This window comes from Hyalella azteca, unplaced genomic scaffold (assembly GCF_000764305.2).
Source record: "Hyalella azteca isolate HAZT.00-mixed unplaced genomic scaffold, Hazt_2.0.2 contig15402, whole genome shotgun sequence".
Classification (NCBI taxonomy): Eukaryota; Metazoa; Arthropoda; class Malacostraca; order Amphipoda; family Hyalellidae; genus Hyalella; species Hyalella azteca.
The window spans coordinates 1-26,519 of NW_025945258.1; the positions used below are offsets into that span (position 1 = coordinate 1).

At 36.7% G+C, this 26,519-nt stretch overlaps 3 protein-coding genes across 4 annotated transcripts in view; 2 read left to right on the top strand and 1 right to left on the bottom strand.

The window, feature by feature from the left end:
* Nucleotides 1-1,278: 1,278 nt before the first annotated feature.
* LOC108668078 (cell wall protein AWA1-like) lies at nucleotides 1,279-8,776 on the top strand. The gene is made up of 10 exons (XM_018155210.2): nucleotides 1,279-1,378; nucleotides 2,548-2,622; nucleotides 3,116-3,220; nucleotides 3,666-3,773; nucleotides 4,297-4,386; nucleotides 4,564-4,663; nucleotides 5,024-5,179; nucleotides 5,802-5,860; nucleotides 6,642-6,942; nucleotides 7,311-8,776. The coding sequence occupies exons 1-10, from the start codon at nucleotides 1,376-1,378 to the stop codon at nucleotides 7,727-7,729; spliced, it is 1,416 nt and encodes a 471-aa protein (XP_018010699.1). The 5' UTR covers nucleotides 1,279-1,375; the 3' UTR covers nucleotides 7,730-8,776.
* Nucleotides 8,777-9,577: 801 nt separating this feature from the next.
* On the bottom strand, nucleotides 9,578-21,991 carry LOC108668077. The gene is made up of 13 exons (XM_047884407.1): nucleotides 21,530-21,991; nucleotides 20,426-20,600; nucleotides 19,869-20,071; nucleotides 19,460-19,595; nucleotides 18,323-18,407; nucleotides 17,136-17,395; nucleotides 16,331-16,452; nucleotides 15,321-15,399; nucleotides 14,491-14,635; nucleotides 13,542-13,606; nucleotides 12,999-13,180; nucleotides 11,848-11,960; nucleotides 9,578-11,252 (listed from the first exon to the last, which is right to left on the bottom strand). Exons 1-13 carry the CDS (start codon nucleotides 21,733-21,735, stop codon nucleotides 10,120-10,122), a joined length of 2,904 nt encoding a protein of 967 aa, XP_047740363.1. The 5' UTR covers nucleotides 21,736-21,991; the 3' UTR covers nucleotides 9,578-10,119.
* A 1,364-nt stretch (nucleotides 21,992-23,355) lies between these two features.
* LOC108668079 overlaps nucleotides 23,356-26,519 on the top strand; it is an 8,367-nt gene continuing 5,203 nt past the window's right edge. The window contains exon 1 of one of the 2 annotated variants that reach the window (XM_018155212.2): nucleotides 23,356-24,352. In XM_018155212.2, the coding sequence (XP_018010701.2) occupies nucleotides 23,417-24,352 (936 nt within the window). In that variant the 5' untranslated portion in view covers nucleotides 23,356-23,416. Of the gene's footprint in view, nucleotides 24,683-26,519 lie in introns of both variants that reach the window. The other variant, XM_018155211.2, reaches the window with a different exon arrangement.

The following is a 26,519-nucleotide window of genomic DNA, read 5'->3' on the forward strand; positions in this document are numbered from 1 at the left end:
AAGATACAATCTCACACTTTTTGCTAACATGTTCCAAATTTGCAGTGCAGAGAACAGCCTTTGCAGCCGCACTGGCAGACATTGGAGTACCTTGGACTTTGGAGACTAAGCACAGTCTTGGGAGCTGAGATCCCTGCAGCAGAGCGCCCTCGTGTATTTTCTAACCTGTCACAATTTCTGTTGCAGTCTGGCATGCTGGATTCACTGTGAAACCAAAGGAGCTATAAACAATTGATTTATGTCCTGTTCTAACTAACTTACTCTCAGATTCAGTCTACAGATATGAGAGGCTTCTTGCTGTGAGACCTGCTGCAGCCCCATGGAAACCTGCATTTTGGTGCCAGAGGCAGCACTCTAACTAGCAAAGTACCAAGTTCGGTGCTCTGCGCTCTGCTCTTTCTCTTTGACAGGGAACAGGCTGGGAGGTGCTTCGTACACCCCAAGTCTTAAAAACCAATTATAAAAAAAAATCAGTTACATGACTTCGTTCTAGTAGTTTAGTACAGCTGCAAATAAACGTCCCAAGTTTGCCTCTGATTTGAAACTGCTAGCCTACATTGTAAATATTTAAGGATCATTGAAACATATCCTTTTAACGACCCCATTTCTAAAATCACGTTACAAATTTTTTCTAATAATTTCTACTTTCTAGTGATTACGGTCACTACTCACTAAGTAGTGTATAGAACTATAGATGACTACCTAGATGTAGCCCTACCTAGATGACTAAGATGAGTATGGAAAATTGAAAATTGTATACTGAAAAAAAAAATTTAAAGTGACATTTTACTGATTAAAGTCCACTGCCACTGTCTCTTAGTCTTTCGAGACCCCAACATTTAAAGCAATTAGTATTGTTTATATGATCCATTTAGTCTTGAGTGCAAAATATGGATCATGGATGATCAGTTCATTTTTAATTTCCTCATTTTCTCAAGATTTGAACCAATTTCTTATGTATGATAATGTTGGTATCCATGATAGCTAGTTTTACTGGTCTACTTATAGGACTCAAAAATGAACTTGAGGGATTTAAGGGAAAGTCTAAAAAACTCTCTGCATTGCCACTATGATTGGCCCAACTCACTTGTCACTGTCAGAGGTGTCTAAAATTATTGGTCGCGGTGTAAGGTTTGTCAATTTTACTCCATTCAGTCCATTGTGAAACAAATTTATTGAATTAATAAAAACAAATTAATTTTATTAATAAATTAATAAAAATGAGATTGTTATTATTCTCCAGTGTGAAAATAATCATTTATTATTATTCTATTTCTACAGTTACCAATTTTGAGTGCCTTGAAAGTATTGATTTTCTGCCTATTTAATTGATGAATAGGCAGTAGCAGCTTACAACTTGTCTATCAACAACATCATGGTGAGTGACTGAAATAGGCTACAACTTCATTGTGAATGAAATACCTATGATTGTATCTTGGTTCTACCCAAACTTATTATTTGGTTGAAATTGGTTCTATTATTATGATATTTGTAATTTACATTAGGATGATTAGGTAGTATGTATGATTATTGTACCTACACTGTACAGTCTGTACTCAGTTCTCAGTGTACTGTAAAACAGGGTGATTTGGACCAATGACTTGGGTGACTTGGACAATTTTTAGTGCTTGCCTTTTTGTGATGCAAATAGTCACATAGTAAATATATAAATATATCTCTTTATTGCATTTGTAGTTTATCTCAAGTTACTTCATGAGCCATCAACACAATTTTTCTAAGGAAAGTACTTTACAAGTAGGTATAGGGTTTTCTTTTAACACGTTGACTATGATTGCTTCATCTTGTACTTTTGTTTCATTTTTCTAGTACTATTATGGAACAGGGTTGCCAGACTTTCTTTTTTTACCGGACAAATTCCGCGATTTAGTTTTTTCAATTTAGGTGGTCAGCTAAAATTTATGATAGGGGTTGTAAGGGGTGCTTCCTAATAAAATAAAAAAAATGAATTTTTACACTGGAACCTACAAATATACTAGTACATATTGATTTATAGGCCTTTTTGGCCTTTTTGTTCACGCACCCTGAATTATGTACCAGGAGCAATACATTTGGTGGTACACATGTGTACCAATACCTAGTCAATGTGTTAAATGTCAAAATGGTCAAGTCACCCCATCAATGGTTGAAGTCGTCTTTTATGGTACATTTTTCAATCTTAATGGTGTTCATATGATAATTATACAGTGTACCTACATTTTTCAACCTTGATGTGTCACTGTAATTCATACAGGTTTAGGCACAACACAGCAGTTGAGTAGCAATCTTGGACCAGTCTTTTAACTTCCCACAAGCTCATGGCTGATGATTTATCTTATATTTATTAAAGGTTAAATATTGGTAGAAATTCTAAGTGTTTAATGTATTGATGACTGTAGTTCAACTTGTTTATCATGACAAAATATTAGTAAAAATACTGTTTTGATTTCAATACATTCACTCAAAACAGATAGATTTGTTTTCTACAATTTACCTTCCACTTAGTGAGAAACTATTTCAATTTAATACTAATATAATAAAAAATATCAGCCAGATGCTGGAGCAGCCACTGCACCTGGCCAACTCTCAGCTGACATCATGCCTGGCAAAGCTATTACTTTTGACGTAAGAAAGCCTGTGGAATTTCTCTGAAATTTGTTTAGTTATAATGACCTCAGAAACTACTTTTAAATGCTTCTTACTCTCAAATTGTTTTAAGAATTTGGATAAGTTTGCTTTCATTTAATTTTTACTAATTAGATTCCCCTAATTAATTGCATCTTACTTTGATGTGGTACAGATTTTATTATTCAATAATATCCACTTAAGTATAATTTTGTGTCCTTTAAGATGTCAATAAGATATAAATGAGAGCAGGTTTGCTTGCATAGCATCTCCTAAACTGGTTGGCAAACAATTACTCAATTTGGAACTTGAAATTAAATACATTTGAGCTGTCATAAATACCGTATTTCAAATGAAGAGCGATGTTACAATATAATATACTTTACTATTTATTAGTTACGCAAGTTGTTCTAACAGGGAGATTTCCTTGACAGCCTGTTGCACTAGAGGTCAAGGTTGCATTCAGACTCTTAATTCAAAGATTTTTTTATAGGAAGTTGAGTCCTTGGCGCAGATTGTGTCTCGGCTGGAGAAAGAGCTCTGCTGCCTCAGGAAACACATTCCGCTTTTTTCACAGTTGCTCAACTACATGAACGTGGTCTGTATTTGGGGATATTTACTTTTGGGGAAATTTACTTCTGGGGAAATTTACTTTGTAGTGGGTCATGTCATGGAACTTGTATTTAATAATGCAATAAATGAAATTTCATACAAACAATTTGAATTCAAATTCCATATATCAAAGGATGCCATCATATTTTCATATAATGTGATCACTCAGAGTAGCACAGTTTAATTATTGGTTTGTTAATATTTGCTGTGTTATGTCAATCCTTTCTGTGTCACTGCACCAGTTCTAGTAGTGATTATTATTATTGTAACAGCACTCCTACTGAGATTGACACAAATATGTTTTTGATGCTTATTTTGCAAATGATATTGCTGAAGATTCTGAAAGGGGTTTGGTAATTTTAATGGAAGGATTACTCCTTGTATAATTATTACTGCGTCCATTAAAACCATGTATTATTATTTATTAACAGCGTGTGGAGGCCGACTTGAATGTTGTGGCTGAGGTTCTTCTGTCCATGTTGGACCACATGCAAAAGCATCTATACAGCTGCTGGCGGCTCCTTATGGATTTCTATAAAGTTAGTATTATGAACAAAATATATTTCTTCTGTGCTGTCCAATATAAATAAATTTTTCACTGTAAATTGTATCAGAAATGTTATGAGGCCATTAGTCCATGTCATAACCATGAATATTACATCTAATCTCCTGTGGCAGACAATTGTTGTGCAAACAGAAAATAATTCATTCTATCTCTGTTCTATCTAAATTTTTTCTTTATTCTATGTGCAGCTGGAAACGTATAATCATGAACTTCTGAAAATTTATAAAGTTCTGTAACGATTCTGAATTTAAAATAACTTTTTATGAAAAACAAATTGTCACCTCATCAGTAGCTAATTTATGTTCTAATTCGTATTTCATGAATAATTATCCTGGTGTCACTGTCATTTGCTTGATTCTGACCCTTTAAAATCCAAGCATTTTAATTTTAATTGAGCTTTATTGCAACCCTTGACTTCATTCAACATTTGTGTTTCTGAAGGAATGTATTGTTGTTGAAGGAACGTATTGTTGCTTAACCATAAAAATGACTTGCAGAGTGCGGATGGGAACGAGTCTCTTCCAAACTCTCTTGGGATCCTGGAAAATATAACCAAACACATGCTCTGCTTCAAGAGGAGGTGTGAGGTGAGATGTGGCACAACATTCAAAGTTGAAGCCTTGCAGGACTTGTTGAAGTTGGTTAAATTGTATGTCTTGCAGGACTTGTTGAAGTTGGTTATATTGTATTTTCGTGTTACAATATCAGTATTTATTCTAAATGGTTTGGTGTCAAATTTCTATTTAATGAAGGATATGCCACAGGAACGTGTGAAGCTACAACATGGGAGGCAGCCGCATGGATCTCCCTATGCACGTTTTCTTGCCACGGAGCTGCACTACACCAACTGTGAACATGCTAAGGGTGATTCCACTCTTGAATGATGTGCATTCATGAATTTATCTCTATAATATATAATCTTAAAACAAATGAACAGTGTCATTGTTAAAGGTGATTAATTGAATTTATTACATATAATAATTTTATTCATATAGCTATACAAGTTTTTTGCTCTTGAGTAGCAGATTGTTGTTTAGAAGTCGAATTCGATTTTTTCATGGAGAATTTAATAAAAGTTTTTCTGAATCCTGTGACAGTTTGTGCTTGAATGCAATGTAATAAATAATAATTTTATATATTCCATCAACACTATTTAATGTGATCACCATACTTGATCACCATACCTATGTAGATGGTACTAATATTGACATGTAATACATGCAGTAATGGTTCGACGTACGACCGTATCACTGATACGGCTGCATAGTTCGCATCTGATTGCCGGGAAATTTGGCCTCAACCGCGACTGTCTGACCAGACAACGCGACTTGCTTCTGTCGTGGGAGGGTCGAACCCCGACGGACATTACGGCTCCTGAGGGTGAGAGAATCATTGCTTGATTAAGTAGCTCATTAAACTGCGCTCAGATGCTGAATCTGGTGTATTAGTTACCTACGTTTTTTTCCCTACGTTTTCCTGTATTCCTACGTTTTCCTTGCTTGCCATCTCAGGTTTTGTCGAAATTTTAACAGCTGCTCCATATGGCTTTAATGGAGGGTAGGTATTGAAAGTTACAGCTTTTGAAGCTGCAATATTTGTGTTCTAAGAATAAAGAATAAATTTACCGTGTCAGACCGTTTACCTATGGGAAAAATTGCTGATGACCTTAGTGAATATTCGGATATTTTTGAGACTATATATATATATATATATGTATTTGATATGTAACTATCTCAACCTTATCTCTAAGCTTGTTTCATTCGGCAATATTAATATGGGGCGAATTAAACATATCTTGTACTGTGCAAAATGGAAAAGAATTCAATTTTTATGTTTGTGTTATTAGCTTTAAATTTACTTCAGAAGACTCAATTTGAGATCGTACTGACGAATGTTTATAGTATTGATCCTTGACTATGTATATTATGTATGCATAATTAACTGTCGTCTGATTCATTTATTTTTCCCCATTGCTGTGTCTCAGACTTTATCTTTTCAACAGAAAGCAAAACAAACTTGGGAATGGACTTGCCCTCTCCCGCAGGCTCTTTGCCTTCAGAGGTAAGCATTTGTACTGGACTCAATCAAATTAAAACAAGTTTTATTAAATTTAACTCTTTCTTATCTCAGCACCATGACACCGTCATATGCGACTAAAGATTATCTCAAGATTATTGTTAAATTGATCTCGGTCTTCCCGCGCTGTAATATTTCCAGCACGCGTAATACCAGAATTAAAGTCATTTAAATGCAAAAGCGACCCGTCAATATCGTAATAGTAATAAGAACACGCATTTAACTAAAGCTTTGAAATTGAGTGGGTATCAGCAATTTGTATATAAGGGGAATCAGCAATTTATATGTAATAAAAATCAGCAATTTATATGTAATGTGAATCAGAAATTTGTATGTAAATTTGTATGTTATGGGAAGCAGAAAGTTGTATGAAAATTATACAGTTGTAAATTGAAATATCAATAACATAATTTCAGTTTGTGGATTTAACCCAGTTTACCGTGCATCATGATTCCCCACTTGAAATTAAAGTTTAGCTCCTGTTAGGCACTCACTATTAAATGTATTTGTGAAATACCTTTCACGATAGATAATTGAAACTTCGTCAAATTCCACTCCGATGTGGTACTGTATCACTCAAACTGTGGCTATAAATGAGTTATTTCCATAAAGGTATGCACTTGTTTAACGAGGACGTCTGTTAAAAATCCTATCATGAGTTAGTTGGTAAAATGTCAATTAAAATCTTTATTAATGGTTAATGAAAGCACCTCGTATGGTTTACATAAAAAATAATGTTTTCTCTCAACACTTTGGCTTATTTCAGGAGTGTGATGCTAGGATTTCTCTTCGACGTCTCACTCGCCAGTCTGCCGCCACTGCTGGAGGTTCTGGTGCTGCAAGTCCTGGTGCAGGTGCTGCTAAATCTGCCGCAGGTGTTGCTACTTCTGCAGCAGATGCTGCTACAGGTTCTGCTACGTCTGCTGAAAGTCCTGCTACTTTAGCTGCAAATGCTGCTACAGGTTCTACTACGTCTGCTGCAAGTGCTGCTACGTCTGCTGCAAGTGCTGCTACGTCTGCTGCAAGTGCTGCTACGTCTGCTGCAAGTGCTGTTACTTCCACTGCAGGTATTACTGCACGAAATAGTGACGTATAAAGTTGTATTAATTTAGGAGTTTTTTAGCGCATTTTCTCATTTATGGAAAAAATGCACTATTGTGCTCGGCATGTCCGACTGTCTGTCTGTCCGTCCGTCCGTGACCTCAAGTTTTCGTCAACGAGAAACTGCGCTCTCTGTCACTCACTGCAGTGAGTACTGCAGTTTTTTTAAATTAATTCATTAATTACATTTTTAAATTATTACCATCAACTAATTTATCGCCATTGTGTTTATTGAAATTTTTTTGCTGATGGTTTTTCATGTGTTTCTATTATATATGAATCATGTAATCATCAAAATATCATGCGAATGAATATTTCTTGCTGCTATTCTCAGGTTCAATATCCAGTTCGGGTTATGTGAGCCGGCAGAGAGGAAGGAATAAGAAACGTTCTTCTCCATCTTCTGCTGCTCTCTCTCCTCCGCGTAAAAAACTACGCTCGTCACGTGCGCTCCCATCTCTTGACAATGCTAAATCTCCTGACAAGATTCTCTCTAATTCGAAATCTCTATCAAAATCAGCACACTCAGCGCCTGTACTTGCGAACAACTCCTCCACGTCTTTGTCCATATCCAAAGCTAAATCTTCACTGACTTCTAAGCTGTGTGGCACAGCCCTGTCGTGCAAAGCTTTGGTGACAGACTGTAAAGCTTTTCAAAATAAAGCTTCTAGTTTAAAGCTGAAAACTTTACCGGCTAAAGGTTCGGGCGAAATAAAGAATGGTCGAACTTCAGCTGCAAAAAGTCGAATCTAATTAGTTTCGCCTTATCTAATCATCAAATGGCTCCTGGTTGTTGGATAAGCTGCCTGAAACGATGCGCCGAAAATTTCTCAGAGACCTGAAACATTACAAGCTCCTCCTAAAGGTTCGTTCGTTTACGGAAATTTTTGGCGTCAAGCTGTTGCGTCAGCTTCTTCATCTTGTGGCCGCCTCCGCCCAAGCGGTCTTTTTGTTAAAGTTTTTCCCCGAGCCTCGAAGTCCCGTAAAAAGTCCCGCACATTCTTTTATAATACACATTATTTTCTAGAGAGGCTGAAGTGAGGGTGCAGGCGATGAATTTTGCATGATTTTTTTCGTATTTCTTATTGTGAGTTTGTGCTTGACTTGCATGTTAGTGTTATGTTCAAACAACACTAATGTGTATTTGAAGAGAGGGTTCTACGTTTCCATCAATCCAGACCTGAAAGCCGCCTGCCTCATGGGTATAAACCAGTTTGTTACAGATCGCGTGTGTTCAAACAATTTTTACTAGATAGTGGCATTTAGTGTTAAGAAATGCCTGTGATATATATGTCCTCTACGTGCATACATCGTGTCACGCGAGGCTCCTAGTTCATCCTTGGTCGCTTATTGCGTTTCTGACTTTCTGTTATAGGTATTAAAATCAATCAAACATGGATTCAATTTGTGAGTCAACTGGTTCAATAGAACGGAAAAATGTTATAATTTCAGTTCAGAAATAACTTCCATTTTCTACTGACATTGTACATTCATCAGTCAGTCCTCAGTGTTAGTCGTACTCGTAGTCCTGACAACCAGAACACTAGACTTTAATTTGCTCTGTTGACATCCTATTGTGTTGTGATAAAAAGTTCTCAATTTTTTCGTAAAATCATAACTCGCAGGAATTTTCTATGTGACTCAGTATCTCACTTTTTGAGCAATTAAGTTCACTGAAGTATCTTTCTCCTTTCATTTGATCCCATCACCGTATGGGACTGATTCAGATTCATCTTTTTCGAGCTAATATTTTTGACTTACATTTGAAAAGTAATGATGTAAATAAAGACTACCCTTTTGGTTTATGGAGCATTTTCTTCATTACATGTCGATGCATATAGCAGAAGTCAACTTAGAAAGGATTTCGGCAAGGATCAACTGATCTCGAGTGGCAAGCACCTCTCACTTTCAAACAATGGCCGACCTATTGCTTGAGTTATTATTCAAGTTTGAGCAAATCTATTTCATGCAGGTCACTGATTGCACTCAAAGCGATTTATTATTTGCCGAGGTAACCCATGAGTTTTTCTGAACAGGGTGGACATTACGATGTGGGATTGACTTGCCTATTAATTTCTAAATTTTTTTTTACACTGGAAAACAAACCTTGAACATTGTGATGCTCCTTAAAAGCTCGAGTTCTAAACTCTTCAATGCATGCCTGGTGCGAAGGCTGAGAATTGAATTCGTAGACAGGGGACAGGGTCGCGTATTGTAGTGCGTGATATTGTTAGCAATTAGCAAGAAATGGAGGCCATTGAAGGAATAAGATGTTATTACCATCAACGACAGGAATTCCACACGATTGTCTATCGCTAACCTTTAATGCTCTACGGCAATGCAATGTCATAATCCGAAAATTCGTCAAAAATCGTTCAAACACCGTATCAGCGATCGAAAATTAAGCATTCATTAACGTTTTTTAATATATAGGATGGTGAGGCATGGAATTCTTACATAATCGTGCAGTGTTTTGAATTTGCACAACGAACATGGAAAAGTGACCTCTTCCTCTATATAGGAATACATGGAAGCGATTACGAAGACAAAGCCGATATAGTTAGCGAACTTCCCGTTTTGTATGGATAATAATCAAAGAGATATATTCCGGTACTCAATTCTGAGCCCTTTTCTTGAACATTTGAACTTAACTCCTGAACAAATGCAGCGCAGCACGAATGATTAAGTGATACATAAATACAACATAAAACTCAATACAGTTCATCAGATAATTTTAGCGTAGCTAAACTGATAACTGCCGTACAGACTTGCAATTGCGAGACGCAAATACGACACTAAACCCAGAATGTTCCGAGCAACACGTTTGATCGAGAGTAAACTGCTCGCTGATGTATCCAATACTATTTTGTTGGAGAAATCATGCACTATCAGTACATAAAATGACCCATAACCAATTTGTGACTTTGTGTCAATTTTATTTATATATATATGATGAAATAAAGGCGATTGTAACCTGAACACAATCGGTGTCTGTGTGAAAAATATATAACGCGGAAACAAGGTTTTACAATGAACCTTAGCTCAAAATTAACAATTCGTTAAATTAAGAAGAAAACAATGAGCATTCTAATGAAATAAGATAGAAACAATTGTCTACTGTACCAGCAGCTCGTAGAAGTTTGTTATTTATTAGTTTGATTACAGAATTTTCTGATATTTTGTCCAGTAGGTCTTCTCCAAGACAGCTCAGAATCACTCGGTCTGATATTCCCCTCGCCGACAAAGTTAAAATGAGGCAAGAAGTTTGCTTTCCTGGATGAATGTTGCGAGGCTCTATTATCTTGATCACAAATGTTTTCCCTGGCATTCTGTGACTGTTCAAGACGTTCTTTGCTCCCAACATTCCTTCTGAAAGATTTCGAGTAGAAACTCTTAGATGGAATAACTAGGGATGTGGTTGGATTTGAATTACAAGAAGAGGTTGGAGTGAAAGCCGGAGTTGCCTGTATTAGAGGTCTCCTCTGAACTGAAGTTTTCAACGAGTTGTTGCTCACAGTTTCTTCTACTGTACTGTTTCTGAGACGGGCTGACGGAGGGACATAGAACTTTTGGACTTGAACATCGTTCAGGGTTCGACACACAGGAGTTTTTATGCTGTGTGTATATAAACTGCTGTTGCCATCAGCAGAGCAGCCAAATCTTGAAGTTATGCCGCTGTCTCCATCCGTCGAGTTAGTGACACAATCTTCTCTAGATGCAACATTTTCTTCGCTACTGGAAGTACGGTTACTATTGCAATATGATGAAATGTCTTCGTTGACCAATTCAATTGTAGAATTGCACTTGCGACCGAGATCGTGACTAGAAGTTTTACCGTTAACGAATTCTACCGTGTTATTTCCACAAACAATACTGGGAAGCATAACACCGTTAACCAAATTAGATGAATTTTCATCATCCTTAATAGAATTACAAGAATTGTCAGACAAATCAACAAATTCACTGGAAGTTGCGTCACCGACAACAACTCTGCCGCCCCTGCTCTCGCCATTAACATAATGGACGGAATATTCGTCTTCAAAACCCACGTCATCTCCAGCAGGGGAACTAGACTGGCTGAGGGGAGCATGGCAGGCACCAGCGTCTGGCGTGAGGGCGAGCTGCATACCTGCGCTCATGTCTTCAAGAAGGCTGTGGCTGTGGGCGACCACATCGGGTAACATGTGTGACGTGCGTGAACTTTTGATACTTTTATTCTTTTTGATGTTCTTGTTGCTTTTCGTACATTTCTTCTTGCCAATGCAGCTGCTGTCATCTGCGAAGCGCATTCATAATTATTAGACGGAAATTCATGCAAGATCTCTGCTTGATGCACATCATGTGGACCACGAAACCTGCATTGTTGGAACTAAAAGAGAATTTCAGTACCGTCAACAGAGGCTGAGAAGTGACTTCAGCCACCACTACAACAGAAACAACTGGCAGCAAAACAAAATGATAAACGTTGGCCAAAGTGACTGGGGTGACTTTGGCCAACGTTTATTATTTTGTTTTGCTGCCAATTGTTTCTGTTGTAGTGGTGGCCTAAGTTACCCCCGGAGGCCGAAATTACCCCAGTTGACGGTAATACAACATTACATTTATCCTTCTAGTAAAAAAAATTATCTCCTCCTACGCGCGGAATAACTCGGTGTTCTATTTAAACTTTCTTCAGGCTTTCATTCCAAATTCATCTCTAGGTTATGATTGAATGAAATCGAATAGTATCGTAGCCTGAAATGATAATATGCTGGCAAGCACAGTGAGTATTATTAAGAATAATAATAATAAATAAATAAAAAGTGACAGAAGAATCACATCAAGTATACTTAACAGATTCTATCATTATAACTCATATTTTAGGACGCTACCTTGGGGGGTGGGTGAAGGTATGACATCGTCTTCCAGGTCGGAGTCAGTGTTCCAGGTGAGCTGGTCCAACCCCAGCAGGAGCGGGTCGTCCTCCAGCGCAGGGCTCATATACCTGGATACATTCTCGTTTAGTGCACATTAGTATAGGCATGAATTAGAAGCATAGTTACAAAATAATAGCTTATCATTTACTTAGATTAGAATAGACATAAATTTGAAGCATAGTTACAGAATAATAGCTTATCTTTTACTTGAGATTAGAATGGACAAAAATTTGAAGCATAGTAACAGAATAATAGCTCATCTTTTACTTAAGATTGGAATACGTATAAATTCGAAAGAATAGTTACAGAATAATTCCTCATCTTTTACTTAAGATTAGAATAGACATAAATTTGAAGCATAATTACAGAATAACAGCTCATCTTTTACTTGAAATTATATTAGGCAGAAATTCAAAAGCATTGGTACAGTAAATTACTTATCTTTTACTTAAGATTAGAATAGGCATAAATTTGAAGCATAGTTGCATATGAACGACGTCAGATGTTTTCAACCGGTGGGGGAGTGTAAAATTAAGACATAAGATACGAGTGCGCCATGAGTACGTGTGTAGACTACTGAGTGCGTTAGATAAATTTAATTTTTTGTCAATTCATAGATAAAGACAGGCGGAACCAAGGCAGATGTCGGTATAATTCAATTTTCCATTCATATATCACTGCATTTTTTTATTCAGGTTTGAAATTGAAAAAAGTATTTCGTATGATTCTAAATCTAGATAGCGTGGAGGGCAATGCGTTAGCTACTTTTTTTAAGCCACCACTAAATTCTGCCTTGAGGGTGAACGCGCGATGCTCTCTAGCCAGTAACGATAACTAAATTTAATACACATGTAATCGGATGCATTCCCTTTCCAGTAGCCACTCTATATCTCTTGCTGTTTGGGTAAAATTTTAAAAAGGGTAATTTAATTGTCGCACTCTTTACAATTTCGGAACTACATTTTACCATAATCAATAGACTCTATGAAAGATGAAGAGAAAATGAAATTTGTAATAATAAAATAAATAATAAATTTTTAAGAATAATAATAAATTTTTAATAATAATAAAAATTTTTAATAATAATAATATTTTTTAATACGCACTCTGGTAGCCGGTACAGCTGAGGGTCAGGGGCGCCGGTGTGGTCCTGCAGGGTTCTATGTTCCTCGAGCAAGCGAGGGTCGGAGAAGCCCTCGTTGCAGTAGTAGCAGCGACCCTCAGCACTGCGGCGCCTGATGAAGTTGATCAGACAAATCTGGTCGTAGAAGTTCAGGCCCAGCGTCATCTGAACCACAGAAACGCATTGAATATCTATTATTGAATATTATTTAATTATTGCTTACTATTAATCTTATGTGTGACTTGCCCTGTAAGTTCGTTTGAACCAGACGTCACGATAAATGATTTGTAGAATAATAATAATATCTATTAATTGAACGGCCTCAGTCACTTTTAAATGCGTTCATGTTTTTCTCCGTTAATTGAAAAACCGCGAGCGTTCAATAAACAGCGATTCATCACCAAGCAGTTGAACACAAGCTGTGCTACATCTTAAGGTTAGAGAAAAAATTCATTACTGTGAGTGTATATCGGCTAATTTATTTTAACACGATTAGCACACTGGTAGAATAAATCTAATGGTATACCTGATACAGATCAAAGCTGTGCATGTTGTGCATGTGGTCAACAAGCTCCCGCACTCCGTTGCAGCCTGGACAAAAGGAAAGAGTCACGACAAAGAGAGGAATTTGTAATTTGTTATGGAAACATTGTAACCCTGGCTCTTTGGTATTATTTAAAGAATTATAATCTCCTCCCGCCGCGGACAAGTATTGTAACGGCTCTAGCATAATCACTACCCATGAAGTATTGGACTATAAAAGAGCGGACTCTCTAAACCCATTGAAACAAGCACTGTAATAGAGCGCAACCTATAACAACAAGCACTCTAATAGAGCGAAACCTTTAAAACAAGCACATTAATAGAGCGCAACCTTTAAAACAAGCACATTAATAGAGCGCAACCTTTAAAACAAGCACTCTAATAGAGCGCAACCTTTAAAACAAGCACTTTAATAGAGCGCAACCTATTAAAACAAGCACTCTAATAGAGCGCAACCTATTAAAACAAGCACTGTAATAGAGCGCCACCTATTATAACAAGCAATCTAATAGAGCGCTAACTACCTATTAAAACAAGCACTCTAATAGAGCGCAACCTATTAAAATAAGTACTCTAATAGAGCGCCACCTATTAAAACAATCACTCTAAAAGAGTGCCACCTATTAAAACAAGCACTCTAATAGAGCACCACCTATTACAACAAGCACACTAATAGAGCGCCACCTATTAAAACAAGCACTCTAATAGAGCGCCACCTATTAAAACAAGCACTCTAATAGTGCCACCTATTAAAACAAGCACTCTAATAGAGCGCCACCTATTACAACAAGCACTCTAATAGAGTGCCATCACAAGCACTCTAAAAGAAGGCCACCTATTAAAACAAGCACTCTAATAGAGTGCAAATAATGAAGAAGAGCGCACTAAAGAAGTGCAAATTATCAAGAGCGCACTAGCAGAGCAGCACCCACCAAGGGCGGGGCCCCCGAGGGCGGTGTGGCGGCAGAAGAGGCAGGTGACAGCCAAGCCCGACGACCGACGCACCTCTGCCGACAACAGGGCGGCTGCGTCGGTGTCACCGTCGGGGAACACGTCACACGACACGTCACGATGCTCCTGTAACATCGGTCTCATAAACATAATAATAACGATGAATTATAAAGCCATTGATTTAAACGCAGGAGATAATTGCTAATAATTCATGCAAAGTTTGGTACAATAAAAATAAACATACAGAAATATTTAGTAAGAAATCAACATACAGAAATATTTAGTAAGAAATAAAGATGCAGAAAATGAATTAATCTTTACTCTGACAATCACACTGTTTTTCTTCTTGAAATGCCAATAAATAAACAAATCGATTGAAATGTTTGAACATGTAAACTTCTATCTATCTTCTACTTTTAACCAAAGTGAAATATAAGCACTGGACCATGGACAGAATATATAATAGTAGGTAATAAAATAATTAGAGAATATTTCGTATTAAAATAATTAGAGAATAATTGGTAATAAAATAATAAGAGAATAATGTTTAATAAAATAACTAGAGAATAATAGGTAACAAAATAGAGAATAATGGGTAGCATTATAATTGGAGGGGAAATAATTAGAGAATAATAGGTAATAAAATAGAGAATAATGGTAATAAAATAATTAGAGAATGAGAGGTAATAAAATAATTAGAGAATAATAGGTAATAAAAAAGAGAAAAATGGGTAATACAATAAGTAGAAAAGAATAGGTAATAAAATAGAATAATGGTAATAAACTAATTGGAGTTAACAGAATTACAAACCAGATCAGAGAGCTCCGTCTCAGGGCAGTCATCCAGATGGCAGAGCAGACCATCCTCCTCCAGCACCGGCTGCAGAAACCTGCACCACACCATGTCCATGTCATCACACCATGTCCATGTCATCACACACCATGTCCATGTCATCACACCATGTCCATGTCATCACACCATGTCCATGTTAACAAAATATGCTCACTGTGTCACTTCACTTGTATTTTCGAGCGACGTATGGAAATTTCTCATTAAACATTATACAATAATAAATTACTAATGCATTTAGGGAACCAAAACTTTTATTGATGAGCTCCAATAATCCCTACAAGTTCAGACAGAAATAGCATCACAAATTAAACTCTCAATTAAATTAAACAACTAAATTAATAATTAACGTTTCTCAAATATATTTAAAATTGAAGAAAAATTTCATATATTGCAACATAAGACACAGCCTTTCCAATCACGTTCAGTTGGTTGACTTTAATTGATTCTAATACTTTAAGACGCGCTCATAGTTACTTATTTTATATACCTTAGATATGATTAAGAAAGAATCACACGGAAAATCAATGTTTTGACTTCTGAGCCTACTTATTAGTCTTAAGTATTCATTTCGAAAGTTGTATTGTCTCGCATTCTCACCTTGCTTTTAGTGAGGCAGGTAAAAAATACGAAATATGTTATAGATACGCGGTTTTATACACTTCAATAATGCTGATATAATATATGATCTAATGTATGAATCCGACATGATATTCTATAAATCTGCTTTTGACTAAAGCTTCTATTTAAGATAAGGCTAAAGCTTTTTGTGTAGCATTGGTAACTCTGGCTAAATGTTCACGTACGAAAAAGTATAAAAATTCACTTGAAGTGGTTTAAACATTTTCGGTAATACCCAGTGAAAATTTACAGACGCGTCAGCTTCTGTTTTGGAGTGCCAGAAGCTGGGGCGACTCTAAATTTTGTTAGGGTAGCAGGATAAAGAGATTGGAATAACAATGGTGACATACTTTTTTGAGCACCAGAGGGCGGGGGTGGGGAGCTTGCAGTGACCGTAGTCACGCAGGTGCTCCTGAAGGGCGTCGTGGCTGCCGGGGCTCTTGCTGCACGAAGGGCACTGTCCTTGCAGCATCTGAGAACAGGCGTGCCTCATCACTGCCGTGCCATTATTACTTATATCAAGTTGATTAAGTTAACTAATCACTGATTACCGTTATTTGTCATAATAAAATTGTGTCAAACTTGCACTTGAAACTTCAACTATTTACTCAATATCAATTTTACTACGCTCTGTTTTCACCAGTCTTTGAAAACGTATTTTTGAAATTTCGCCTCAAAATCAAAATTCAAGTCATTAGAATGTATGTATTTAATTGATCCTTCGTAATGTAACTGCAAAACAGGTCACAGGAACGCTCATACTAAATAGAGTTTAGAATTAACAAGATGATATTCGCTCAGGTGAGTGACTTAACAAACGTCAAAATATTTATCACACTAGAACTGCAATGAAGACATTGAGTCACTTCACACAATAAGCAGCTCCTTTTATTCTTAATTTAAATAATGATGCTAATTTATTCACAGTCCACGTGCACAACTGTAGAATTTCTCTTGAAATATGGCATACAAGAGACCCTGTAGATTAATAACAACTAATTAGATTTTAGAACATCGATTACTAGAATATAAATCTGACATAAGTCTTGTAATTTCAAACCAGGGTTGGTGATTTTTTTATTTTTTATAATAAATAAAATAAATAAATATTATTATTTATAATAATGAATAAATAAAAATAAAAANATGACACACCTTGCAGGTGGTGTAGGAGCAGAAGAGGTATGACACACCTTGCAGGTGGTGTAGAAGCAGAAGAGGTATGACACACCTTGCAGGTGGTATGACATACCTTACAGGTGGTGTAGGAGCAGAAGAGGCATGACACACCTTGCAGGTGGTATGACACACCTTACAGGTGGTGTAGGAGCAGAAGAGGCAGGTGGCAGACTGGGTCTCCTCCTCTCGCCAGTCCCTCCACTGCTCGTCCAAGCTGTGGCTCACGCCGACACCTCCTGCCAACAGTCGTGCTCTCAATACATAGTCAACAATTCGCTTAGCAATTATATACTGTACTTGATTTACTATGCTTTCACAGGTATTTTGTTTAGTCATAATTTGATTTCAAATTTTGAGTACAATTACCGCCATCCCAAATCAGTATAAATTTCAATAAGTGAAACGTGTGGTCATTGTTTACCACGGGAGTGTTTTCACATAGTAGCTATAACAAAAAAGTAGTGCTAATAATTGAACTTCTCATCAAGGTAGATGGCACTTGAACTGTTCATATGAATATAAGGCGCCACCCATTCAGCAGTTTAATACGTATACATCGTAAAAAATTACAAGCAAAACTGGTCTTGAAAAAGTGTTGCAAATTCATCAGTTCGTTTCACATTATGAACAATCCAAGCAAAAGTGCAAAACTAGTCTTGAAAATTAAGGGCTTCAGTCGCACACAATGATAAGGAATATGAATAATGATTTAAGAGTTTCTCTGTGAAAACTCAGTTCAGACTTAGGAATTCATCTCCAGTGAGAATACTTTAACATCAGTCAAGCTGAAAACCAAGGACAAGTAACATATGCAAGCAAATTCGTCATGGAACACTATTATTTAAAACTGCACTCACGTATGCAAGGCAATAAATTATGGTGAAAGATATCACTCAAAAGTAATCATCCATGACATAATCAAACATAACATAAGAGAGTTTGAATTGCTCATTACTTTTCAGCACATTTTCTCATTCATGGAAAAAAAGCGCTATTGTGCTTCATCATGTCCATTTGTCCGTGACTTTACGTTTTGAGCTCTCTGTCACAAGAAAATGTGCTCTCTGTCACTCACTGCAGTGAGCACTGATCTAATTTTTTTATTTTAATTGTGCATAATAAAAAATTGCAAGTTATCGGTTTTATCTCCAAGATAGAGCCACCTGCAAGGCTGTCTCCAGTGAAGGAGGTCTGAGATGCAGTCTCCTCATCTTGCTGATGCTTTACTTCCTGCCAAGGAGTCCCAGGCTAGAAATAAATAAATTTGCTTCAATGAAACCAGCATAGTTGATAAAAATGATATGAAAATAACGGGTCAGCACAGAATTTGGTGAAAAAATCACCATGATATTATGCAATAGAATATCAAAAAGCATTCAAGAGGCAATCATCCAGAAAGCCAGTAAATTCCTTCAAGCCATTTCCTGAATAAACTATCAATCATAATATAATGAAAAACAGTGAAAATTCTTGCAAAAAATTACCTATTACAACACAGGTGCAAATGTGCAAACACATATATAATTACGTATATATAATTAACTCACTTTCAGCTAGTTTCCTAGTGAATTAAGGGGACCGACAACCCTCCGGAAAAATTTCTACAGTTATTATCCGATCATCATGAAACTTCACATACATACGTAAAATGTAAAAAAATAACATTTTGCACTTATGAATTTTTTGAAAAAAAGTGATAGAAAACGTGAAATTCATAAAAAACGGCTAAAAGGGGGTACTTTAGAAAATCTATCTACTCCTACAAATATCATCCTACAACATCAAGACACATATCATTCGGTTCGTAAGGACCATACCTATAGATTTAATGATCATTTTTCTCATTTTCCCCTTAGTTTTTTTATGCGTGTTTTATCCCATTTTTCTCATTTTTCCCCCTCCCCCCCTTCTCCCCCATATAAAAAACGAACCAGACAGAAATTCAAAAAAATGATCAACAGTTCTATAGGTATGGTCTTTACGAATCGAATGGTATATGTCTCATTGCTGTAGCTTGAAAACTGTAGAAGGAGATAGGTTTGCCGTGCGACCAATCGGAGGTTTTCAGGACGCCCAAAAAAACTGCCGGGCGGCACGTAAAATGACGTAAAAGAGTCGTAACGTAGCCAACATACCGCAACCAAGCCTTAAAACTAAGTGAGGAAGGCATAGAGCGAGTGGCTGCACAAGTAATTATAAACCAATTTACTGTTCCAATTGAGTTAAGAAAGAAGACACTCCACACTTAGCTGGCCATCTTACTTTGAACTTTCTAACCTGGTCTAACAGAAATAACTTACCTGAAGATAGTTTATGAGGTAGAACTGATCATAGAATCTGTTGTCAGGGTTGAGCGTACGGTGACCCTTTTTACGCATGTGGAGCCTCAAAACTTCAACGTCAGTGAATTGTTTTTCACAGTACATGCAAATCAATCTGATGGTAATAAGAACCACTTATGAAATTGGTAAATATTAAAACAGTATGGTTCAAAGCTGAATACACAAAAACATTTTTAGACAAATCTTTACAGAAATAAATGTTAGTTCTCTTATCTAATTGAGCAACATTATCAATCATGTTTACATAATTAGGTGTAAAAATAGTCTTTCACAGGAGCACTATAGTCACATCACCAATATAAGAGAAAATAAATAATTCATGCCTCTCAGTCTTGTAAGGAGTCAAGCTGATGAAGAAAGAACTCACTTTTGAAGCTTGGCTTCCATGGCATCAAGAAGTTTAGCTCCAAATACAATATTATCTGGCTGTCCTATGGAGAAATTATGTCCAATTGTGAGGTGGTCAAACATAGCATGTAGGCCACCACCAATTATCTTGTAGCAGTACACACACTTGCGGCTAAATGTTGTGTCGGCTCGCTCCAGTTCCTTGGTGCGAGTTACAGCTCTCTGCGCATTAAAAATTGTATTTGAAAATGAGTGAACACAAAATAATAATCTTTTGCTTGACATAATAATTGCATATTTATAGATGAGCAATTTATTGAAATGAAAATTTCACACTGAAAATTTTTTTTCACTGAAAAAAATGTATGCCATTGGTGAACATGATATTACTTTTCCAGTGATTAATCCAGCATTTAAATAGTTTTGACTACTAGGCATGACAAAATAAAGCATATATAGCATTTTTCTTCCTAATCCATGCTAAAAAAATGACGCCAATTAATACAAAGACATTTTTGAAAATGGGAAATAATATAAAACTTGAGACCTGATCAGAATCTTGTCTGTTTAACATACCAACTTGATTTCCCTAAGCATGTCCCTGAGACGTTTGTCTTCTGGCAGGTGTTCACTGAGCAGGTAGTAGCGCTCGGGCTTGCCATGTGACGGGTGTAGATCCGAGTTGGTCAAGATGGCAGAGCAAAACTGAGTTAAATCAGCTCCTTCCAGTTTGCCCCAGTACATCAAGTACCTGAAAATAATGAAGTTTCATTTGCAATACATGCCTTGGGAAGTAAAACATAATTTGTCGTACAAATAATAAAAATAAATAAAACATCAAGTTTGCCAGAAATAAAGTAAATTAAGAACATAAAACTCATAATTGCTTCAATTTCCATAAAAATAGTAAAAATATTTATGACCTGAATAGTATTTTTAAAGAAAAACCATCCAGAAAAAAATTCTCCACTCATAAAAATTAAGCTGAGATTTATAATTACTGAGCACTGAGCAGTGGAGCTGTATATGCTTTTGAATGAAGTTGTCAAGTTTAAGGGCCTTAAGAAAGTTATTCAAAATTAGACAAATTGCATAAGGCCATTAAAAAGCCTTTGATTGCTAATAAGCAACCAAATTTTTATTTATTTTTCCATCAAAGCATGAAGTAAACCAATGACAGTTTACACACTTGATAAAGCATCACCACAGACAACCAGTTGTGTAAAACAATACCACCATGCCACACACACAAGAGAACAAAATTTTGTCACTTAACCCTTTGATCTTGAATACATATACCCTTTTACCTTGCTCAATTCTATTTGTACCTTGTGGCTTAGGACCAATAAGTCTTGTGAGTTACAAAAGGGCTAAAATAATTTTAATGAATTCTGGGTTGAGTGAAATGATCTCGATCCATTGTTGGAATTGATCATCAAACTGTTGGAATCCATTCATAAAATCATCTTCCAGGTGTCACAATGTTTTTTAAAGTAAAAATTACTTTAATCTAGGCCACACATACACAAAAACTGTAGACTTAGGTCTATGCTGCACAGCAAGATTGCATATACTAGGTAACTGTACTGATATAGCCAAGGAAGTTAGGATTTAGGAACAACACTCAGATTTGACAAAATAAATTAACTCACTGTCATACATGACATGAGATTCACTTACTGTCTTAAATCGGCAATCTCGTCGATTTTGGCGATGATAAGACGGTGTTGAGTTAACAAGTGCTGCTGCAGAGGCTGGCTGCTTGGCACTACGACAAACATTTCATGGCATAAAGGACACCGTACAGGAGCTTCAGGCTGTGTCAAGTCAAAATCCATCATTGCAAGATCCCCCCCATTTATGACGGCGTTGTAGCTGTTCTGCATGATGACGGTGCCAGCTTACACATGCAAGATCAGCTGACTGAGTCGTAAACGGCCAAGACAATTTACGACGAGAAGAAACAAAGTTATTGTTCATGTGCTGTCATTAAATTTGAAACATGCCATGCTTTACTGATAATCTATTACAAGATCGGAATGGGAAGCAAACATCAATAATGGTAAAAATCATTTTGAACAAATAACATCCCAAGATCCGATTACACACCCCGGCACATGCACATGTTTTGTTCCGTTTGACCACATGCGGTCATCCTTTTTCTTCGTCGTCATTACATTTATATAATAATAATTCTTCATAACAATTCATATTGAATTCAAATGAATCGACAGATGTATAAAGATTAATAAATAATAATAGCAAAATAATAATAAAAAGTAAAATAATAGTAGAATTTGAGTATTTTATCTAAAATAAAGAATAAACTTTGAAGTTGAATGTTTCACTGTATATAAGCGGCACAGCTTTTTAGCCAATTATCCAAATTTTCAATTTGTGAGCAAGCGGTGTTTTTTGACCGGATCGACACTTCAGCGAACTCAATCGACAATTCTACGGACTCGCCTGCGAACTGGCCTGCGCACTCGAATGCAAAACCTAAACCGATTAATTTCAAATTTGAATAAAATCCGTTCATATTTGACGCAGTTATGAGTGCCAGAGTTGAAAATTAAGTTAGGTTTTCCGTATTAACAAAAAAGTTATTAATGTACAAATCAGAAAAAAAATTCCCTCCGCCAGTTACTGATATTATCTACTTATATTTCGAATTTGAATAAAATCCGTTCATAATTAACGGAGTTATGCATGCAAGAGTTGAAAATTAAGTTAGGTTTTGCATTCGAGCTCGCAGGCGAGTTCGCAGGCGAGTTCGCTGAAGTGTCGTCGATTCGGTAAAACCTAACTTGACGTTCAACTCTTCCAGCCATAGATCCATCAACAATGAACGGATTTTATTCGAATTCAAATGTAAGAATTAAATAAATATTATCAATAATTTATGGACAGCTTTATTTCATATTTTTACATCGAATACTTTTTTTATTAATACGGAAAACTTAACTTCATTTTCAACTCTTCCAGCCATAAATCCATCAATAATGAACGGATTTCATTCAAATTTGAAAATTAAGTAGATATTGTTAATAATTTGTGGACAAATTTATTTCAGATTTTTACGTCAATTACTTTTTTAATGTCACAAAATACTGACACTTGACCTGACTAGGACCTAACCTGCGAGGTGAACGTGAAGTTAGGTTTTCCGTATTAATAAAAAAGTAATTGATGTAAAAATCTGAAATAAATCAGTCCACTCGTTTGTTTTTTGATGCAAGCTACCCAATCATTTGAATATGTATCAAAATTTACTCTCGCTTAACAAATATTAATAATAAAAATAAAATAAAATCAATCGAATCGAGTCGAACATCATTACATATATAGTATAAAGCTCCATCTGCACAGGGTCGTATACATTACATTGCAATGAGTTCCGAGTAACTTCACATAGTTATCTAAAATTGTATATAATACAGATGGTAAATTCTCAAGCCCTGATAGAGTCACATTTTGGCCCGCAGTCGCAACAGCTATATCATTTGTACGGCTTAGCTGCACCTAGAAGGTGTGTCGAAACCTTCACGGAAATATAACTACTTCAAAATGGGCTCAAAAAAGAGGTTCATTGCCTTTCTACTGACAGCAGTCTTGTTTGGAATTACAAAAACGGTCGATGGTGCAGACGCTATGGTGACGATGTTGGATGCCATGGAAGTTATGATGACAGGACAACCTCTCTACGACCGTGAATATCTAGCAGAACTCTTCAGGTGTATGGACACTTTCGATCATCGTCTCGTTACATCACAAAACAATGCATGGCAAGGTATGATCGACTACTGGCTTGCTGGAGGTGGTGTAGATGATGTTTGGGGAGAATACGAACCTGGTTACTACGAGCGCAATGTAACAACTACTGATGTCTTCAACATGACTATCTATGAGCCGTGCAATTATGCCTCCAACATGGCAACGTACCACCCAGTAACGGAAATTTGTTACCGCAGAGACCTGGGTTCACCTTTTACCTTACCACTTGATTATATTAATGCAGCTGGTACCGCCTTCTCCGAACTGTCCATGGGGTCTTCTTTCATGCATGGAAGTCACACCGAGCTGGGACATCAACTCGACACTAAACCTATAGCAGTTCTCGCCTATCTCATACATCAAGGAAGTTTGTCATCTCTGACAGAGGCGTCATCCGTTGTGAAGGATCTCAGTTACACTCCACGAAGTATGTCAGCTCTCCAGCTAGCCGATGAGTTCGTAAACCAATACATGACTAAACCTGTGAATGAATGGTATGCCTTTACTCAGTCGCTCGATATTCCTGACTATTATCTTTCTTTTGCCGGGATTTTCTCGACTGCGGTAACCGTTGGTCTTCCTCCTGAAATTGTGGACCAGCTTATTCCCTTTTTGGCCAATGCATTTGGACTTCCTGACGAATTCCTGGCCTTCATTCAAGACGACTACCTGCCAGAAATGAGGAACCTGACATCAAATCTTGACTTGGGCATCATCGAAGAAACCAAGTTCCTGGAGAATTTGATCGGAACAACTTCGAAATTGATTTATGCTTTTATATGGCAGGAACATGTGCTCACTGACAATCCACAGTTTCTAGATCCTGAAGTTAACGCTCTAGGCTGGCAATATCTACCTATTGTAAATGCTTGGGCTAATTCTTTAAACTCATTTGAATATTTTGAACCTGACTTCCAAAATGGCACCAACATTTACCCAGGCGACGAGTGGTGCAATCCAACATGGCCGCACGCAAAATGGCATCTAGAATCAGCAATAGGTCTGCTAGATCTGTTCTACCTAGGCGATGAAGTCAACAGACTTCTATCACAAGTCTAGGTAAATAATCAATTACAATGGATATGGGATTATTCACTAGAAATATGCGGAAGCCATGTGTCAATTCTTCGATATCATTTGATAAATGATGTTTTTACGTTACGAATAGAATTATTTCACAACTAAATACCTTAATTTGTTTTAGCACACCGCACTGTCTAAAAACTTATAGCACTGTCTAAACACTTATAATTAAATTTTGAACTGTATTTTGAAGTAAAAAACAATAAAAGATACCGTTTTACGTTAATAAAGGAATATCTGACTTATACTATTTACTGTTTTAAATTGGGATATTTAAGATGACTTTTGAATCAAATGACTTTTGATTTCTTCTTTTATTCACACCCGTTCCTGAACTCTTGCATGAACATGTCATTATGCATGGATCTTAACATATGCAAAATAGAATGAACCGTTATGAAATAATAACATTTTCCAATAAAAAATTAAAATAAATAAAATTATAGGAATAAAATTATAGAGCAGGGTTTTCCAACGTTGCGTTATCTTCATAACATAACATAACATAACATAACATAACATAACATAACATAACATAACATAACATAACATAATATAACATAACATAACATAGTGATCTCGGCGCTGAAGTGTAGGCCTGATGTGGCCTGTCTCCGATTCTTTTCCTTTTCGTGCCTTGTTAACAGAAGGTCTAAAATCGTGTCATTTGACCGGATCTTTTCATGACTGACGATAGTTTGAAAGATCCTAATAAATAGCACCAAGCAAAGCCTCGAAAGGAAAGCTCTGAGCAGAAGGTTTAGCCGTAAATATTTCGGAATTTTGTTTACTCGAAAATGGGTATTAATTTCATTAATGGTTATCGCGTACGCTATTACGTAACTAAATATTCAACCAACCATTAATATAATTTTTCCAGTTTATTGACCTTTAGCAGCAATACATCATCATAAATTAATGTCATCATTAATGTATTGCAGAGTTTCTTAACTCAATCAACGATAAGAGACCGCGACCTTCTGTTGATTCAACACCTGCTATGGCAGTAGTGTTTCTCATGACTATTTACAAGCGAAGGAATGACATGACAAGATGGTGTGAGGCTGCAGGTGGTGTGATAGGCAGGCAACTGATCAATACGGATCTACTGACCAATATGGTGCTACTGACTAGTATGGCTCTACTGACCAATATGGTGCCATAGACCAATAGTGTGAGGCTGCCTAGTATGGGATAGGCAGGCAACTGATCAATATGGATTTACCGACCAATATGGTGCGACTGACTAGTATGGCTCTACTGACCAATATGGATCTACCGACCAATATGGTGCTACTGACTAGTATGGCTCTACTGACCAATATGGTGCTATAGACCAATATGGTGCTACTGACTAGTATGGCTCTACTGAGGCACTGACCAATATGGATCTACCGACCAACAAGGTGCGACTGACTAGTATGGCTCTACTGACCAATATGGATCTACTGACCAATATGGTGCTACTGACAATATGGTGCTGCTGACTAGTATGGCTCTACTGACCAATATGGATCTACCGACCAAAATGGTGCGACTGACTAGTATGGCTCTACTGACCAATATGGTGCTACTGACCAATATGGTTCTACTGACAATATGGTGCTGCTGACTAATATGGTGCTACTGACCAATATGGCGCTACTGACCAATATGGTGCTACTGACAATATGGCGCTTCTGACCAATATGGCGCTACTGACCAATATGGTGCTACTGACCAATATGGCGCTACTGACCAATATGGCGCTACTGACAATATGGCGCTACTGACCAATATGGCGCTACTGACCAATATGGTGCTACTGACCAAT

Bases quoted from the DNA above. Each gene is read 5' to 3' on its own strand.
- LOC108668078 (XM_018155210.2), top strand. The intron at 2,623-3,115 runs GTAAGAAAGCCT...ATTTTTTTATAG, and splicing joins GCAAAGCTATTACTTTTGAC to GAAGTTGAGTCCTTGGCGCA. The intron at 5,861-6,641 runs GTAAGCATTTGT...GGCTTATTTCAG, and splicing joins CAGGCTCTTTGCCTTCAGAG to GAGTGTGATGCTAGGATTTC.
- LOC108668077 (XM_047884407.1), bottom strand. From the start codon at position 21,735: ATGCAGAACAGCTACAACGCCGTCATAAATGGGGGGGATCTTGCAATG. The intron at 15,400-16,330 runs GTATGTCACCAT...GGTGTGGTGCAG, and splicing joins GCCCTCTGGTGCTCAAAAAA to GTTTCTGCAGCCGGTGCTGG. The intron at 14,636-15,320 runs GTTTGTAATTCT...CCGATGTTACAG, and splicing joins AGACGGAGCTCTCTGATCTG to GAGCATCGTGACGTGTCGTG.